The sequence below is a fragment of the Portunus trituberculatus genome, chromosome 38 (genome assembly GCF_017591435.1).
Source record: "Portunus trituberculatus isolate SZX2019 chromosome 38, ASM1759143v1, whole genome shotgun sequence".
Classification (NCBI taxonomy): domain Eukaryota; kingdom Metazoa; phylum Arthropoda; class Malacostraca; order Decapoda; family Portunidae; genus Portunus; species Portunus trituberculatus.
Window position 1 is genome coordinate 10410613 of NC_059292.1, and position 20000 is coordinate 10430612.

The 20000-nt window shown below is 39.4% G+C and overlaps 1 protein-coding gene and 1 long non-coding RNA gene across 3 annotated transcripts in view; one reads left to right on the forward strand and one right to left on the reverse strand.

Moving 5' to 3' along the window:
* Positions 1–16366, forward strand: part of LOC123515196 (nose resistant to fluoxetine protein 6-like) — a 40478-nt gene extending 24112 nt beyond the window's left edge. The window contains exons 2-19 of one of the 2 annotated variants that reach the window (XM_045273718.1): positions 3901–4027; positions 5587–5926; positions 6041–6179; positions 6870–7017; positions 7141–7330; positions 7687–7796; positions 8904–8995; positions 9361–9469; positions 9819–9903; positions 10681–10788; positions 10904–10962; positions 11693–11876; positions 12129–12222; positions 12330–12429; positions 12873–13005; positions 14445–14643; positions 15032–15177; positions 15520–16366. In XM_045273718.1, coding sequence (XP_045129653.1) covers positions 5612–5926; positions 6041–6179; positions 6870–7017; positions 7141–7330; positions 7687–7796; positions 8904–8995; positions 9361–9469; positions 9819–9903; positions 10681–10788; positions 10904–10962; positions 11693–11876; positions 12129–12222; positions 12330–12429; positions 12873–13005; positions 14445–14643; positions 15032–15177; positions 15520–15675 — 2367 coding nt within the window. In that variant the 5' untranslated portion in view covers positions 3901–4027; positions 5587–5611 and the 3' untranslated portion in view covers positions 15676–16366. Of the gene's footprint in view, positions 1–3900; positions 4028–5586; positions 5927–6040; positions 6180–6869; positions 7018–7140; positions 7331–7686; positions 7797–8903; positions 8996–9360; positions 9470–9818; positions 9904–10680; positions 10789–10903; positions 10963–11692; positions 11877–12128; positions 12223–12329; positions 12430–12872; positions 13006–14444; positions 14644–15031; positions 15178–15519 lie in introns of those variants that run through there. The other variant, XM_045273719.1, reaches the window with a different exon arrangement.
* Positions 1–20000, reverse strand: part of LOC123515198 — a 165062-nt gene that overhangs the window by 5541 nt on the left and 139521 nt on the right. The gene's annotated exons all lie outside the window — the stretch shown is intronic.

The window sequence follows — 20000 nt, forward strand, 5'->3', positions numbered from 1 at the left end:
GCCTACTTGCGTAAGCTTATTTTGCTATAGAAATAACTTTTAGGTTCCCAGATGTGCTCTTTTTCCCTCACTAACTCCAAAATCTTCTCCACATCTGGACACCACATTTCCAAGCCTTTCTCCGTGACGTCACAACATAAACAAAGTCACAAATCGACTGAATAAGACCAACATTTTGGTCTTGTTTTGTGACTGGTTTTTCCAATCGCTAGGCATCGATATTCAGTCGGAAACTCTACCGACTTGCAAACTCGCGTAAATCATTGACAACAAAGAAGCACCGACACGTCAGAGCACAATGTCACTCCCTCATTGTGCTGGAGTGCTACGTAACCCTTTCCTGAAGCCACATAGGCCTATCTTATTCCTATTTATAGTCCTATCCACCTATCTGCTTTTCCTTTATTAATGTCATTCTTTTTACTTTTCTGTTTCTGATCTGCTCACCATCCTTTCGTTTTGCTCACTGCTTCTTCTCCTTATCTACTTTCATCAATTGCTCTCACATATTCCAAATACCATCTTTTTTACATGTATCTTTCGTTCAAACATGGCTAATCTACTTTTTATAAATTTCCAGTCATTTCATTTTAATGACCACCATTCCGGATCCTCAATTTCTTCACCTTAATATCCCTTTAATTAATCTTACTGAATAAATCAGCCTTTTTTTTTATAACAATTCAAAATCACTTATTTACGTCACTGTCTTCTACCTACAACATTGTTTTCTACCGTAAAGTTTCCCTTCAGGGCATATCCCAATAGAAAGATTGCTGTATTATTCAAAATTCATGGTCTGAAACCAATTTACCGCATTGTTAATCATTATAGCGTCAAACAGTGCATAACTACTCTTTATCATTCCTTTTAACTTATTTTGATTTATTTCCAGTCCGGTGGTTAACTAGTGCCTTCTCTAAATGTTTTTTTTATTTCTATTTTTTTTTATCCAGACAACGGCATAATATTAATTCCGCTCCAACCACTACTCCAATTGCTTCCCTCACGAACCCTCTCCATGTAGTTCTTCCTTTCTATCTAACTGTGACTTCCTCATACATATCCAAGGTCTTTTGTCTTTTGGTAATCTCTTTTCACCTAATTTATTCATATTTTTTTTCCTCCGCCCTTTCAACTGAACCCTTTCACTGTGACATGCAACGGTTCACAGCACCAAAAACAATCACATCTTTATAAACATCTATAAGAAAGAAAAGGTTAATCAAAAGAATAGATCGTGCAATTTCTGGCCAATGTGGTGTTTGACGATGACTGTAGAGCAACAAGAAATGTCTCTCAGTGATCAGTAATTAAGGAAAAGATTATGCCAGATAGCAAGGAAAAAGTTCAGGTGAAGTCATTGCTCTCCCGCACTGGCCTTCCATTCTCTTCCCCTTAACTATTCTGTTCCTTCCTTCCCGCAGAGACAGCACGAACACACCTGAACCATTGTATCAGTGTGTTTCATAACCATTTCATTATCACAAAATACGCCTAACTTACGTTCATCACTCATCCTACTCTCCAACCCTAACACTGTCCTTTCCCCCCCTTGCCTCCACTCTTCCTTTCCCTGTGTGAAGCAATAAAGGTTTCGATGTGATGACTGCTACGTCATGCTCACTAGAATCCATGCCATAAATTAACGTAAGACCAAAAGATAAGGCAGCAATTAACGTTGCAAATATTTGTCATCACTTATATAACATCTAGGTGTGTGTGTGTGTGTGTGTGTGTGTGTGTGTGTGTGTGTGTGTGTGTGTGTGTGTGTGTGTGTGTGTGTGTGTGTGTGTGTGAATAGAATAGAATATATTTATATGCTCAGAATTTATAAATAAAGCATGAAGCACAGTTCCAACAAAAAAAAAAAAGATACCTACAACACTAAATAATTTCACACTTTCATAACCAAAGATAGCAGACAAAAACTACAAATACAGTACCGGGAAGCAATAACCAGCTACAATTATCCACCTATCTAAAGATACCCATAACTGTCCTAATAAACAATGACAATTTCTTTAGAGTACTCACACTTATATTCTGCATTAAATCACCATATTTGCAAATTATTGACCTAACTGTGTAGTATCTATCTATCTATCTATCTATCTATCTATCTATATATATATATATATATATATATATATATATATATATATATATATATATATATATATATATATATATATATATATATATATATATATATATATATATATCCACTTTAAAATTAAAATATCCTTATTAGTAGATTCAAGAAGGACCTAAAGATTTGTTCCCTATGACATTATCATTACATTTATCACAGAAGCAGTTTTCTCTATCTACTCCAGTATAACTTCCAGCATTTATTGGTAATCCATTATTACTAGTCCTGGATCTGGTCATCAGGATACGGCTGCTGTTTGGTTATTTAACAAGATATGCCTCCATACCATAAACGAACTTAAACAATTTATAATTACTACACAAGGTTTTTGTTGACAAGCTACGATACCAGCTGATCCACTGATCTTTTAATATGCTTTTCCTAAACCACATGGTGTTGGAAACATTTTGTAATAACCATATCACTAACACATCACACTTATTTGATATTTTCTTAACAATAGCAGTCCAGGAAGAAGTGTATAACACTAACTTGTCCAAATGTAACAAACACGGATATATTACAAAAGATAATTTAGTTTGCTTACCTAAAATCAAGAGAAACCAATAAGTATTCCACACTTGATATGAATTTGTAATGGGTACTGTCCAAGCTCTCCATATATCATATCATTGCTAGTGCTTTATTTTCTTTCTTTTTTTTATGAGCAAGCAACATCTACTTTGAGAATTTTAAATGTAATAACTCTAACTTTCTCACAATAGAATATCCACAAATCTCAGATCCATAGGTCAATATTGGCAGCAGCATAGTGTTGAAAAGTTCTATTATTGTCAAATGGCACGACTAACTTTCTGCTTTTACTCCTTAGTCAACACATTGCCCTTGTTGCTTGTTCTTTCATCTCCAACTCTCGGCTACGAAATCAGCCAGTATAATTAAATCATATTTATTTATATCTACTATTCCTCTACTGAATACAACTACTTTTGTCTCATTACAATTTAGCTTTTATATACATTCATTCCCATAGGTGTGGAGAGCAATCAGAGCCTCTTTCATTCCTTTCTCACTCTCACATAATGGAACTATTTCACCTGCATACATTACAACAAGAAGTTTCAAATAACAGTTTATCAAATCATGACTAAAGTCTAGGAAGTTACAATTATACTGGAGTAATTGACTTTCAGTATCATTAACAAAAGGCGGAGAGCAGTGGTGACAGATTTTTCCCCTTGCCTTACTCCCATATTGCATACAGAATTGTCAAATATCTCTTGGTTTAGGATTACACAAGATTTGATGTTTATTTTCTCTTTCACTAACTTGTACCACAGACCTTCACGCTACACCAGATCAAAGGATTTATTTATTCTTTTTTTTTTTTTGTATTGCACAAAAAAAAAAATCAAACTAAATAAGTCAATTACGCATTTGAGCAGATATATGTGATCCAGGGTGAAGTAATCATATGTAAAAAACAGTCGTGTCTCATTAATGATGTTGAAAATAATAATGATAATAATAATAATAATAATAATAATAATAATAATAATAATAATAATAATAATAATAATAATGATGATAATAATGATGATGACGATGAACATGATGATAATGAAAACAATAACAACAATAACAACAATAACAATAAAGCACAATGGAAAACTGAAGATAATAAAATACAACAAAAAACAATAAAAACAGACACAGGAAACGCTTAGTGACAAATCACATAACGTTTTATGTCCCACACTGCCCTTTGTCCTTCCCTCACCCAGCATGTTGGTGGTGATAAGGCGACACTGATAAGCAGATACGGCCGCTCCACCGACAATGCCTCGCTGATACTCCGTCAAGAAAGAACCAGAGACAGGACAGTCACAGCAGCGGTAGAGTGACTGACAGGTACGTACCTAATTGCTCTTCTGTCTCATTTATGTCCTTGATGTGTGTGTGTGTGTGTGTGTGTGTGTGTGTGTGTAATTCACTGTTTGATCTGCTGCAGTCTCTGACGAGACAGCCAGACGTTACCCTACGGAACGAGCTCAGAGCTCATTATTTCCGATCTTGGGATAGGTCTGAGACCAGGCACACACCACACACCGGGACAACAAGGTCACAACTCCTCGATTTACATCCCGTACCTACCTACTCACTGCTAGGTGAACAGGGGCTACACGTGAAAGGAGACACACCCAAATATCTCCACCCGGCCGGGGAATCGAACCCCGGTCATCTGGCTTGTGAAGCCAGCGCTCTAACCACTGAGCTACCGGGCCGTGTGTGTGTGTGTGTGTGTGTGTGTGTGTGTGAGGTGGGTGGATTAATGTTTTCCTTTCCATGTCTACTTTGATTCGTGAATTATCTTTTCGTAGCGGTCCTGTATATTTAACTATCATTAGTATCATTTACTGCTTACCTCTATCATTTACATTTTACGTACGTATAAAAGTGCCACTCTCTACATTCCGGCCCACTTTCTCCTTCCTCTTTGCAAGACTAACCGGGACTCGTGATTCATATCTTTGTTCCTATGGTGTGGTAAGTGTGGAGAAGAGAGACGGTCGAGAAAAGCAATCTTGTGACGCGCTGATCTACTCGTGTGTTTTCTCAGATCTCTTTAGTTCAAGTGTTTCCGAACCACCACCAAGATAACGTGTAAAACGATCACATAAAAGATACTTTGGATGTTGTTATTCACCAATATTCCTGAAACTTAGGAAAATCTGTATTCTTCAATAGTATATTATACTGTTAATAATCAGCCTTAAAAAACACCGGGATTATGCGAAAAAAAAATTTATGGTAATGAATAATATATATATATATATATATATATATATATATATATATATATATATATATATATATATATATATATATATATATATATATATATATATATATATATATATATATATATATATATATATATATATATATATATATATATATATATATATATATATATATATATATATATATATATATATATATATATATATATATATATATATATATATATATATATATATATATATATACACGTAAGTTTTTACCGACTCATCAGTATGTCAGCAGTGCTAGTTGAAAGTTGAGCATTTGTGGGATAAAAAAAAAACATCAATATGGGGTGGGGGGTGGTGGAGGGTATTTATGTCTAACCAGAAAATCACACAAAAGGGAAAAAATATTTTACAACCTTATCTTACAAATAAGTGGAATATCACCATGACGATGAATGTTAACTCTGCTTTTGTCAGTAAAACCGTCCACTGAGGGAGTACGCTAATGCTGTGTCTGGTGTGTGTCTGGCAGGACTTCATACTCTTTGTACTATACGTTGCTTTGTGGTGTGTTATACTCGTATCATTTGAAAACGCTTGTTAGAATTAGTCATTGCAAGGACACAAGAAACACCATGTTTAAGTTCACAGCCTTCTCACTCACCATTTCTTTCCCAGTCACCACCAGTCCGTACCCCCAATCATGGGCATCACGCAGAGTCTTCTCATGCTGCTGCTGTTCACCAGCGTCAATGCCGCCGTGGGTCCAGCTGCTGTGGCCCACAGGGCCCCTAGTGCCAGTCTTTCCGACGCCCAGGAAACTCTCCTTAATGACGCCATGAGGATCATGAAACCCGAAATGGAAGCCGCTCAAGAAAACAGTGACTTGTCCCTGGGTGTGGTACAGGAGACTGCCCACAAAGTGCTGCCGCCTCCTCTCTGGAAGATCTTTTTCGAAGAGCTACCTGAGTTAATGTCTAAGTCAAATTATAAACCTGAAGCTCAAGCAGAGTTTGAAGTAAGCTTTTTTGTATAATTTCATATGATGCTTAGGAGCTCGAATATACCTATTCTTCCACAACTAATGCAAGTAACTATGAAATTCTGTATATATGTCTTCTTTGTCTGGCAGAGTCTACCTAACTTTAACTGGCTGGAAAAGCTCACCTTATACTATCTGCCCAACACTACGAACGTATCGCCCGAGTGTAGGAGAGACGTAAACGCCATCAGCGCGGCAATCGCTAAAGAGGATAGCTGGGCGCAAAAAAGTAAGTCTGGAAAAGATAACTTATATATGGTGGAGTATATAATTTTGTGAGCTATCAAGATCAGATATAGTTAAGAGATTGATAATTCTAAAATGATAGTTGATCGATTGTTATGATAAGGTGCAACAACATTGCGATCATATGACGTTGCTGCAAAAGGTTAAAACAACTGAAATGATAGCTAAAAAAGTTATGCAAAAAACTAAATTGTGATGTGGTACGATCACATAAAAGCTACTCCGAACACGAATATATAAAAGAGATTAAATTAATCGACGCGAAGTGAAGTGCTATAAGTAAAAAAAGATTGGTATTTCAATGCACTAATTAATAATAAAGAAAAAAAAAACACACACACACACAACACAAGACAATGATGTATCCCAAAACCCAGCATTGTTCTTTATGCATCCTCCTCACCTGCCTCCATGTTCGCTCAGTGAAAGGGTGAAGTTCTGCCTATTTTGAATACTGATAAAATGAATTCAGTAGACAAGTATCAGCAAAATATAGCGAGTCCCATCTTCATCGGATATAGCATACCAGAGAAGAGTTGTACAGAACAGACAATGCTACACAGAAGAGGACAAGGTAAGGCACGGCAGGTTACAGCATAAGAGAAGTGTAGTGCTGGACAGAATAGAACAAAGCAAGGCAAAGAGACAATGAGCCTCGTTAATCTGTTTATAGTGGTGGACTCATGGGGCAAGTTCTCGGACGGACTGCTGGCCGGGAACACAATGCAGATGGGTCTGCTAGACGAGTGCCTCTTAATCTCCGTGGACTCTCAAGATCCAGATGCACACTTCAGAGGACAATACTGCGCTGTCTCCATTGGGTGAGAAGAAGAGACATGAGGAGAACATTGATTTGAAGACTACATGTTTATCACATATTGATACAATGCACAATGATGTCCCACTTACGCTGTTTATTCTATCTTATTTTTTCCGTCCTGCAGCATGAAACCTAAATCCAGGCAAGCACTGGAGGAAGGCTATGACGAAGAGGAGGAAGAGGAAGAAGAGGGAGTAGAAGTGATGATTCCCGAACTACACATTGCTAATATGAAAGGCGTACTGAAAATGGCATTACCTTACAACATCATGGCCACGTGCATCCCTTCTACTTGCACCAAGGAGGAGTACAGGGTGAGGGTTGCAAGTTGATGGATTGCCTGCCTGGCTGAATGACTGACTTTCTAAATGATTGATCGCGTGACTTTGCACAACCTGACCGTTGGATTGATTGAATGACTGTATGACTGTATGACTGAAGCATTGACATAGACCTGATGTGAAGGACATACAGGTGACACTGCCTATGCGATTAACTACACGATCGATGTTTCTCCATCATATTTCTAAAAATGTGTCATTCCGTAACGTGTCCTTGATTCTACCAATTTTCAATAACTTACCAAACATTGCCTCATATTCCTTAACATTTATAACTCTCTCAAACAGAAATGTTTGTGTCTCTCTAACTTGAACTGTCTGCCCCTCAGACAAGTTTGGTGGATCAATTGAACAACTCAGGGCTGACGTTATCAACACTAGAGTGCCAGACGAAGGACCTGCCAACACTGCGGTACAATGCTGCCGATATCATCATGATGTGAGTGTATTTACCTGTGGAAAAAAAAAAAAGGGAGATTGATCTATACTCATGAGATCCTGTTTCTTCTTTTTTTTCCGGTACTAAACATCCCTGGCTGTTGCTGCAGCAGCTGCTGCTGTGTGTGTGTGTGTGTGTGTGTGTGTGTGTTGTGGGGGGGGGGGTGAGTGTGTGCATGCACGTATCTATCTCCTTGTTCCCAGTCAAATCTCCACGTTATTTTAGTTCACTCCACCATGTGTACAACCAATACATCTCTGATTCATTTCTCCCACACACTGAGTACTTCTCTGCACTTGATAAGAACTATGACGAATATTTTCCATTTATAATCGATTTCTCTTTCATATTTCACTCCCTCGGAATAGCAGAAGGACTATTATCACATTCTTTTATCAACCAAACATCAATTTGCCTTTACCTCTTGAATAAAAACACGTGTGCATGAGTTAATCTATTCTTTTCTCTCTTTTCGATTCTTCCTTGTCGATCAATGCCTCTTTTCAAACGTTATCATATTTTTTTTTTCTAGAAGCAATGCTTCCTTACCTCTTTACTTCAGGCTTTTCACAATAGCCTTTACAACCCAACCCGCCAGCGTCTCTTTCTTAACAGTGTATATGTTACACCCCGTTTGTGAAATTGTCCATTTCATGAAATGGGCAAACCCAATTCATGAAATGAACCTAACCTAACCTAACCTAACCTAACCTCACCTAACCTAATTCTAATTCTAACCTAACCTAACCATTTCATGAAATGGCCACTCCATTGCACATTTCATGAATTGGGTTAGGTTAGGTTAGGTTAGGTTAGGTTCATTTCATGAATTGGGTTTGCCCATTTCATGAAATGGGCAATTTCACAAACGGGGTGTAACATATACACTAATACACTACACAATTACTACCGATTTTATTCTAAGGTGATTGATTATGTTGTCCTTGAGCATTCTTGGCATCTCATGTGCTTGCTTTGAATATGCTAGATGAATTTCAGGTGAAATAATGATGATGATGATGATGATATGACAAGGCAACAACAACAACAACATGAACAATGCTAATACTAATACAAATATTGATAGTAACGACATAATCATTCCAGCATCACGCTTGTAGTCTTGGGCATCCTGGTGCTGGTAGGGACTGTGGCAGACGTATGGATACAGAACTCAGAGAACCGAGAGGCTGCCCAAGGTAAGACAACACAAGCCCTCTTCCCCTCTGTTAGTGAGACAGCCGCTCTGTACTCATCCATCCATCATTCCTCCTTGTTATCTTCCATACACCTTCCTACGGCCTTAATTAAAACAAGCACCAAGAGACATTTTGAACTATCTTTACTAGTCTAACTGCTACACATTTCACATTTTCATGAGACGAGAAATTACTATTAAACATTTTTTTTTTATATTCTTATAATCACACGCCAGATTTATTTGCACGTTGAAGTGTAAATATAAGTAGATAGAATTCTTATGTCACCCACAGCATCAGCACGTCTTTCTGACCTCACTTATCCAGGCAACAGCTAACATGCACACACCACTCTCCGCCCTCAGGTCCTTTGCGTTACTTTATCGTATTCTCCTTTTACACCAACCTGTCAAAGATCTTCAGAATCAACGTGAAGGAGAATGAGGAGGTCATCTCTTGTCTCCACGGCATAAGGTGAGGCACAGACGGCTTACCTAAATCATCACTGCAGACAATAATATCAGTCTCTAAATAGTCACCAGTTGTTACTCCGCATAAGGCTAATAGGAGTTATGTAGACATTATCTCTTAACTTCCCAGTTGCTAACATCATAGTAAACTTCAATTCCATTACCGATATCCATAGAGTAAGAAAAAAATAACGCTTTTAGCAATGAAGGAGTCAAGATTTATCTTACATGATGGAAGGAAGGTAAAATTTCATGTACCTGATTAGTTATGTGCAGAATAAGGTTCGTAACTCTTCAGTAAATACAATGATAACTGAACCCCGAATTAGTTCCCTCTGTCTCTTCCCCCGCAGAGCACTAAGCATGTGCTGGGTGGTGTTCGCCCACTCATTCCTGCTATCCATCACGGCCAGTGCCAACAAAAGCCTCGTCACCCAGGTCAGTCGTTCACTACCCGTGCCATTTATCCTCTAGCTTTATTTTCATCTTTATTCTCACTTTTCACTTCTTTTCCTTCTTCTTCTTCTTCTTCTTCTTCTTCTTCTTCTTCTTCTTCTTCTTCTTCTTCTTCTTCTTCTTCTTCTTCTTCTTCTTCTTCTTCTTCTTCTTCTTCTTCTTCTTCTTCTTCTTCTTCTTCTTCTTCTTCTTCCTCCTCAACATCATCATCATCATCTAATTCCTACTCCTCCAGCGCCTTCTCTTCATTTTACCTCCTACATCTTTCCGTTTATCGCCTTTTGTTTATATGCATATATATATATATATATATATATATATATATATATATATATATATATATATATATATATATATATATATATATATATATATTATCCAATTACTTTTTATTTTATACAGTTCTTACATTACTTTACACCTTCATTTACTATTCTCTTCCCTCTCACACCGTCCTTTCAATCTTTCATCCTTCCCTCCCCTTCTCTCCCCTTTTTTCTCACCTTTGCTTCTTTCCTTCTATTCATCCTACCCTTTATTCATTCTTGTCTCCCTCCCTTTCTTGTTTGCATGATTTAGATAGGTACTCTTTATTCAAGGCCTCTCTCTCTCTCTCTCTCTCTCTCTCTCTCTCTCTCTCTTGGTCTGATTTTATTTCCTAAGGCATTTGATTAATTGTTGCTTTTAGTAGACTACTTGAAATCATGCTGCTTGTGACATCGGACTGGATATAAAGTGTCTTCCTCTACGCCCCTACAGATGGTGGCGGAGCATCCCTACTTCTATCAGATCATCCTGAACGGCTACCCCTCCGTCGACACCTTCTTCGTCATGAGCGGCCTTCTTGTCTCCTATAATGTGATGAAGGTGAGGAAAGGAGAAAGGGTGGTGGTGGTGGTGGTGGTGGTGGTGGTGGTGGAAAAGAAAAATCAGGGGGAGGAGAAGGAATATCTATCTTACTTTTTTCTCTCCTTCTTTGCAGGAGTACCAGCGAACGTCCAGATTTAATGCCCCTCTTTACTACATTCACAGGTTCATCAGGTAAATTCACACACACACACACACACACACACACACACACACACACACACACACACACACACACACACACACACTATAACAAAAATACGTTTCCACAAAACATGCACATAAAAAACACGATTTTTTTTTTATACCAGTTTCTCTCTCTCTCTCTCTCTCTCTCTCTCTCTCTCTCTCTCTCTCTCTCACTGCGTCGATTAGCAATACATTTTCTCTCAATTGGTCGTACGCGATTTTCGGGCGTCGGCAAGCGGGCCATTTGCTGCTTTTCTCTGCAACACCTTTTTCCTCCCTCGCATCAGTGACTATTTTTTGTATAGGCAAGGCCTCCACTCCACTCTTCTTCCCCCCACCACCCTGCTTCTAATTACCACGCATTTTCCACTCTGCCGCTGTGTAATATTTTCTTTACCCTCCCTACTAATTATCGGTGGTGCTCATCCTATCGTTTAAAGCTTTCCAGTAATTTCAGAGGATATTGTTTTCTATATACGTATATGTAAGATTGTGTGTATGTATCCGTTTATTTCTTATTTCTTCTTTTCCTTTCTTTTTATTTGTATCATCTTTAAATGTTCATTCTTTTTTTCGTTTTCTTTCACATTCATTTTTCTTTTCCAACACCTATCTCCTCTTCAACCATTGCTTCCCATTCTGTTTCATCATCTTTCTCACTTTATTCCGGTCACTTCCCCTAAATTCTTCTTCCCATCGTTCCCTATCAAAACAGACTCGCCCCGCCCATCATGCTGCTGTGTGGCTTCTTTGCTGTGTTCCCGCCTCTGTTCGTACAAGGCTCAGTGTCACCAATAATGACAACGAAGGGCAACATGGTGGACAACTGTATTAAGTACTGGTGGCGAGACAGTTTCTTCCTCAGCAATGTATTTATCGGTCAGAAGGATGGACAGACAGTAAGTAATGGATGAGTGTGAAGGTGATGCAGTGTGTGTGTGTGTGTGCGTGTTTATAATAGTATCTAAACGAAAACATATTATAATGCCAATACAAGCTTAAGCACCAACTTAATTTTCCTTTTCATCTATTCTCCCGAATTCTTCTGTCTACAACCAATTCCGCTTCGATTATAACTCACACCGCTCGCTATGGCCTACGACCGTTTGTCTGCCTCCTCACGACTCGCTCCACGCCCCGCCACCACCCAGTGCTTGCCGGTCTGCTGGTACACGGCGGTGGACTTCCAACTTTACATCATAACGCCGCTCATGCTTCTGCCCATAGTGTGCTTCCGTAGACCAAGTATGTGTGTGTGTGTGTGTGTGTGTGTGTGTGTGTGTGTGTGTGTGTGTGTGTGTGTGTGTGTGTGAGTCCTTATGTGTCCTCGTTATCTCTTATCTCTTCGTCAGGAGCGATAGTGTTTGTGTCCTGGCTGCTGATATCTGTCATCGTTCCTATGAGCATCATCGCAGGGTACCAGCTTCCTCCCACCAACGTGATGGACACAACGTAAGTTCATCATGCATACACTGAACTCTGGTTTCGGAGTCTTCCAATCTATCTTTCGACCAATCAGATCCGTAATTTAATCCCTCAGTCCATGAATCAATTAATCTTTTACATTTCACTCATTTCTCTTCATTTCACATTCCACAAATCATTTGACAATAAGTCTTCACTTCTGTCAGCTTCCAAAATAATATTCTTTCTCCTAGTATTCATATACTCTAAAATATCAAAACTCAACAGTCATTCTTCTGTAGCAGCTCCTTGAATATTACAAGACCTCAAAATCCTCATCATCTTAGGGGTGTTTTATCTTCTCCCCTGATATTCATACACTTGAGTACGTACAACTACACGACTCTCAATATTCTACATACATTCTATCTTATTTACACACAACAATATATGCTTTATATATATCATCATCATCATCACCGCTTCTCCAGTCTACAGGCTCTGGGGGACTCGATGAAGTACGTGTACACAAAGCCGTGGTGCCGCGCGTCGCCCTACCTAGCTGGCATTGGTCTGGGTTACTTCCTGAGGGTGGTGGACAAGGAGAAAGTGCAGCTCAAATGGGTAAGGAAATGAGGAGGAGGAGGAGGAGGAGGAGGAAGAGGAGGAGGAGGAGGAAGAGGAAGGCGAAGACGAGAATGACTACGACGACAACAAGGAAAGAAGCTGCAGGAAGCCAGTAGTCCTACACGTTAGGATCTCCTTATAAGACATACCTACACTAAATACATCAACCAATAGTCTCTAACTAGAACTGTGTCGTACTAGTCATGTTTTAGTGCTCTCTATGATATCAGCCATTTCAACTCTTTAACACCATTAAATACCATGACGCGTTTCCATATTCATTCTGCTTATTATTTGATGATAATATACAGCTTCAGAAACATATGTGGGGGATTAGAATAGTGAAGACTGTGACCAATAATCTTCTGACCTCCATAGACCCTTCCTAATCTCAATAAAATGGTCTAATCGTACACAAATCTCAAGGTAAAATATGTGCCCCAGTACTGAAGGGGTTAACACTTTGACAACCATTTGGAATCTCAGTATCTTCATCCCATCCTAATCCTGCCTGTCTTCCAGTCACTTGAAAGGTTCCTGGCAATTTTTCTCTCTCTCTCTCTCTCTCTCTCTCTCTCTCTCTCTCTCTCTCTCTCTCTCTCTCTCCGTTTGATGGATTCTTCGTGGCTATTTCAACAAGCAAATTCTCTACGTCAGGTTCTTTGAAGTTTTTCAACACTTAAGGTCTTCCTCTGCCCAGCAAACTTTGCTATTTGTTTACTGTTCTACCTTACGTCACATTAACAGAAAAGAAATACTCAGGATCTCAGCTACATCAACTTCCTGCAACGGGCTCTTTCAATCCAAGTGGTCCATCAGGCTCTATTCTTCATCCACATCAATTAGTGCAAATGTTACAAGTCCCGGCTAGATATATGCTCCTTGTTGTGACCAACCCCATGCCTGAGGGAGAGCGCGCGGCACGAGGTCATAAGCTGCTTGACAAGTACACATCCGGCCCCAAGAGGCTGGCGTGGCCTAAGGCTTCAGACGGTGCACCTTGTACTGGTTACGAGAATGCAGAGAAGTGTTTTCATTTTCACCTAGTGAACGATAGTTATGACATTTTTGCTGGAATAAAGGAAACTATATATATATATATATATATATATATATATATATATATATATATATATATATATATATATATATATATATATATATATATATATATATATATATATATATATATATATATATATATATATATATATATATATAAAACAGCGCTTACCCTCGCGGCTCTCTGTGCAGGTCTGTGAGAGCCACTGTTATCTTTCATATTGAGGTGAATCACACAATCTTGTTGATAACACAAGCAGTGTCTCTGGTGACCTGAAGAATGTTTGCCTGGTGACGCAGTGCATCCTTTTCGCCGCGAGTCTTACCACACTTGGCCGTCAGCGTCTCACCCTGTTCCTTTTCCCTTCCTGCAGTGGCAGGCGGTGCTAGGATGGATCGCTGCGCTGGCCACCATGAGCGCCGTAGTGTTCGGCCTCAAGGACTACAACACCCTGACAATGAAACCCCACGAGTATGTGCCCGCGATAAGCATTCTGTACGGCGGCCTGCACCGCCTCGCGTGGGGCGTGGCGGTGGCCTGGATGATCTACGCCTGCCATATGGGATATGGAGGTGAGTATAACGCACGGCATGATGTGTATATAGGCAAGGTTAACAGCAAGGTCACGTTGGATCAATCAAGCCAAAGTTGCATACCAAGGTGAACCTTGATCAGGTATTGTTATTAATATGTCATTTCTCACATTAGTCACAACATAGAAAGCTAAAATTGCCAGAAATTATCAATGATAAGTCAAGTGAACGATGAGCCAAAACAATTTGGAACTAATCACAATGATGTGATATTGCCAAGCGCCGTGCACCTGTGGCGGGACGTGCTAGTACACTATGTGCATTCCTCATGTATCCCAGCAACCACCTGTGGTATGCACCTCCTCCCCCTAAGTTCGACCCCCTCCCCACCGCTTGTTGGGTAAAGTGAGCCTCTTTCCCACCACAGGTCCCATCAACAGTCTGCTGGGTCACCCCATCTGGCAGCCACTCAGCCGGCTCACCTACCCCATCTTCCTCATCGCCCTCAATGTACAGACCATCTACTACAGCTATTACTCCCGCCTGCCCATCTACTTTACACCATTCTATAAGGTCAGAATAATACAGAATACCGTTATGAAGTAAAAATTGCAAAATTTAAAAAATCTTGTAAAACAGTGAAAAGATATTGGTACTTTTTTTTCTTTTTATCCCCATATATAGTAATAGTCTTCATCTTCCTCCTGTAATGGCTCAAATGTAGCTGGGCTACTTTGTGTTATGTTAGACCATAATGATTTAATTATCTTGGATAACCACCTACACGAGCACATCCTATACCCAACAGAAATTAGATAGACTGATGTTCATTCAACACTTTCGCCTTCCTCCCTTGAACCTCCCCACTCCCCTCCTCTCTTACCACCTCATTCATGTAATTCCTCTTCCTCGCAGCTAATGGAGACCGCGGGGATCCTGCTCATCTCGTCGTTCGGTGGAGTGCTGCTCTCCCTCCTGGCCGAGTCTCCCGTGCTGGGCCTTGAAAAACTCCTACTCAGAAAACCTACCACTTCTACTACTACTACGACGACTATTATTAAGTTTACTTGATTTCTGCCTCGCCTTGTTTTCCCTCCCACTTCTCATTTCCTTCTGTCCCTCTTAAACATCCTTAAATAGTACATGTTGTTCGATTTAGGTTGCCAAATCAATCAGTCAATCAGTACAGTGCTTTTCTATATAGATCTGTTATGTTACTTTATGAAATATATATGAGCGAATGATTATAGGATAGAAAGTAACATGAAAAAAGTAACAGATAAATAACACAAAAAAAAGAAACAGAAGAAAGTAAAAGGAAATAGAACACCGCAAAAATACTTAACCTTTTTGTTGCCATTTAGGATCTAACATAACCTAACTACTGCTATTTTTTTTTTCCTAAATACGATTGCAACTGTTACTTTTCCATAATACCCTTTACCTTACAAGAATGCTTTTTTTCGTTACTTTTCTCCTGGTACTTTCTTTCCGAGCACCATAGTGAATCGATTATGTGTTAAAGTTGTTCATGTCATTATCAATAAGCAGACAGGTGAGGGATATTGTCAGGCATCAGTTGCCACCAGCGTCCTGATCTATCTTGCAGGTCTACGAGACACCTTGCCATGAGGATATACAGGTTGATGTAAAGATAGTGTCTCAAACAATGCAATAATGGTCTCATGTGTAATATTCATGTTTATTGTTATTTAGTCAATGATAAAATAATGTATAAATATATCAAAACCTTATCGCAGTAGTATTTGTGTTTTATTGCTGTGTCTCTTAACATTTCCTTTCTCTCAGCATGATTTTATCTCTTTGATGTCTCGTTACCTTTCCTTATGTTTTTTGCATTCTCTTGTTTTTCTTATTCCATATCTGCGTTTTTCTTCATTACCCTTATCTTCCTCTTTCGTTATCTCCTTCTCATCAACTTTTCTTCATATCTTAACACACATTACACTAACACATACATATTAATATAAGACGTGTGTGTTTGTGTGTGTGTTTGTCTCCGCGAATACACACTTTTTAATCCCTACGTACGTAATGTGAACCACTAAAGCAATATTTATATATCTGGCATTTCCAAAAAAATACAGCATATCAGAAACTCTTTCACACACCATTGTTTGCACAAGCTGCCTACACCCAACCTAACCTTACCTCCTGTTTCTAAAGCCAAATTTCAACTCCTCTAAATCTATAGAAAAAAAATTTCCTTTACCTGGATTGCACCTAAATTTCCTTTCCCGCCTCTCAGATAGGTGTGGTGAATCAACAGAACAAAACCGGACTAGAGTTATTAATGCCGGAGTGCCAAACAAAAGACCTGTCAATCAATGCTGCCGAGAGTTCTACGTAGTTTTCATTTTCATATCTATCCAATCTTTACTTCAGATCATTGCCACGATCACTTCTTTCGTGTGGATCAACAAATCAATCAAGCAAATAATTAAGCACTTAATCAACAAAACTAAACGACTTCATCCACAACCAAGCTGCCACACAATGCTCCACTCAAATCCCATTTTACTCTGCTAAATATACGAACAGTCAAGCTCTGATTTTTCTTTTCCATCTACTTAGCATTTACGATCCAGACAGGAGGCACAAAAGAGGCAACCTGAAGGCTTCTGACGACTTTTCTATAGGTATTCGATTTCTCTTTCATATTTCACTCTCCCTGAATGGCAGGAGAACTATTATCATATTCCTTTATCAACCGAACGTCAATTTGCCTTTACCTCTTGAATAAAAATACATGTGTAAGAGTTTATCTATTAGATTCTTCCTAGTCGATCAATACTTCCCTTCAAACACTTTTTTTTTTTTTCAATTATTATATTCTTTCGCTTCTTCCAGTCAGACTTCACAGTAGTCTTTTATAATCCCGCATCTCCTTAACATTATTACACACTGCACACTGCACACTAGTTACTGACTATACCCATTCTCAAGTGATTGATTATATTCTATTCTCCCTGTGTATTTCCACGATTGTTTTTACATAAAAACGCAAAAAAAATTATTATCTCTCTCTCTCTCTCTCTCTCTCTCTCTCTCTCTCTCTCTCTCTCTCTCTCTCTCTCTCTCACTCACTGCGTCGATTAGCAATACATTTTCTCTCAATTGGTCGTACGCGATTTTCGGGCGTCGGCAAGCGGGCCATTTGCTGCTTTTCTCTGCAACACCTTTTTCCTCCCTCGCATCAGTGACTATTTTTTTTTTCTTTTCTTTTAATAGGCAAGGCTCCCGCTCCACTCTTCTTTCCACCCACCCGCTTCTAATTAGCAGGCATTTTCTATTCTGTCGCTATCCAGTGTTCTTTTCCTTCTATTATTTATCGATGGAACCACTGCTATCGATTAGAGTTTACCAATATTTTCGGGAAGAAACTTTTCGTATACGAACGAGCAGGTGCGCGTCATTGTGTGTGTGTGTGTGTGTGTGTGTGTGTGTGTGTGTGTGTGTGTGTGTGTGTGTGTGTGTGTGTGTGTGTGTGTGTGGTGTGTGTGCGTGTGTGTGTGTGTGTGTGTGTTGGGGTGGGAGGTTGAATATCAAATGTGTGTATCGTAACAGACAGATATTTCGTATAAGAAAATCGATTATGATTTTTTGTTTCTTTTCCTTTTTCGTCTCCACCCTATCGTCCTTAAAGGTTTTCTTTACTTTTTCGTTCTTTCTGTTGTTCTTTCTCTTTCTTTAATTTTTCTGTCTTCAATTTCGCCTTCTTTCCTATAGCTACTGTATCATTCTCAAATAATACTTCTTAATCTTCCTCCTCCTCCTCTTCATGTTTCCTTATTTCATAAAACATACACACGGCTCTGTATGTGCCAGGCTCGCTCCGCCAATCCTACTGTTGTGTTGGTTTTTTGCTGTGTTCCCGCTAGTTTTCATACAGGGCTCAGTGTCACCGGCGAGCATAGGGTGGACAACTGGAGCATGGTGGACAATTGTGTATGGTACTGGTAGCGCGGCAGCTTCTTCCTCACCAATGTTGTTCTCGGTCAGGAGAACAGACTATCAATAAATTATGCCTCAGAACTTGTAACAGGAGTGTGTGTGTGTGTGTGTGTGTGTGTGTGTGTGTGTGTGTGTGTGTGTGTGTGTGTGTGTGTGTGTGTGTACAATGACGTGGTGCTAGGAGCCCGGCTGCTATGCCTCCGTCATCATCCCTATGGGCATCATCGGAATCTGCAATTTCCTTCCTCTCTCATGATGGACGCAATGTATGTAGGTTATGTTCCATCTTTCCCCATTGTTGCAACTTGAGTACTCTAAAGCGGTGGCGTCTTATAATTTCAATCACTCAATCAATCTCTTAAGACAACTTCATCTAGTTTTCTTTTAAAGCTTTTCTCTAAATCAACAATAACTTTATTGTTGAGTCTAATTCAATCTTCGACCACGGTGAGGACCAATTTCTTCCTCTTTCGAACATAAGCCTCCTCATCCCTCCTAACTCATGCTCGCTCTCCATTCATTTCTCAGTTTCCCGACAATTTTACTTCAAGCATTGTATCTGCATTGTTCCTTGACTCCACTAAGAACTAGTCAGTCCACTACTTGTTGTTGTCTCACCTGTTGGATCGAGTCTATCTGGCTGCATCAAACTGTGAACCTCTTTTAAGCTCCTCAGCAGGTTCATTCAGGTTTTTAAAGGCTTAAGGCTTGCCTATGTCTAGGAAGCGTTACCATTTGTTTACTCTTCTATTATTCGTTGCAGTGAGATGAAGAAAATACTCTCAAAGACCTCCGTTACAACACCACATCCCCCTCAACTCCCTGTAACGGGCTTTTTCAATACAAGAGGTCTGTTAGACTTTGCTCTCCTCACTAGATAGGTCCTCCTTGTTGTGACCATCCCCGTACCTGAGGCAGAGCGTGAGGCACGAGGTCATAAGCTGCCTGACAAGTATACATCCGGCCCCAGGAGGCTAGCGTGGCCTAAGGTTTCAGACGGTGTAGATCCTTGTGCTGGTAGCATTTTTTCACTTTCAGCAACTGATCAGTTACACTCTCTCTCTCTCTCTCTCTCTCTCTCTCTCTCTCTCTCTCTCTCTCTCTCTCTCTCTCTCTCTCTTTATTGTTCATACTGCTCAAGTTCTTGGACCCCATGATCACACTCCAAGAAATGAGAATGTTCATAATACTCTTCGGCTGAGTTTAACCACAAATTGAGTGTTGATGTAGTTTGAACAACTGGTTCACGATGCTCAGCGGGACTTGTTTAGACGCATGGTGCTATTTCCTAACTTTTCTCTTATCATATAATTGGTATAATGCAGTTTTGAAGGTTGAAAAGTTTTCTACAGTAAAGTCAGCTTCCACACAAAGAAAACTTATCCTCTCATCTTGCTGCACAGCATCTGTGTTCAGCCCGT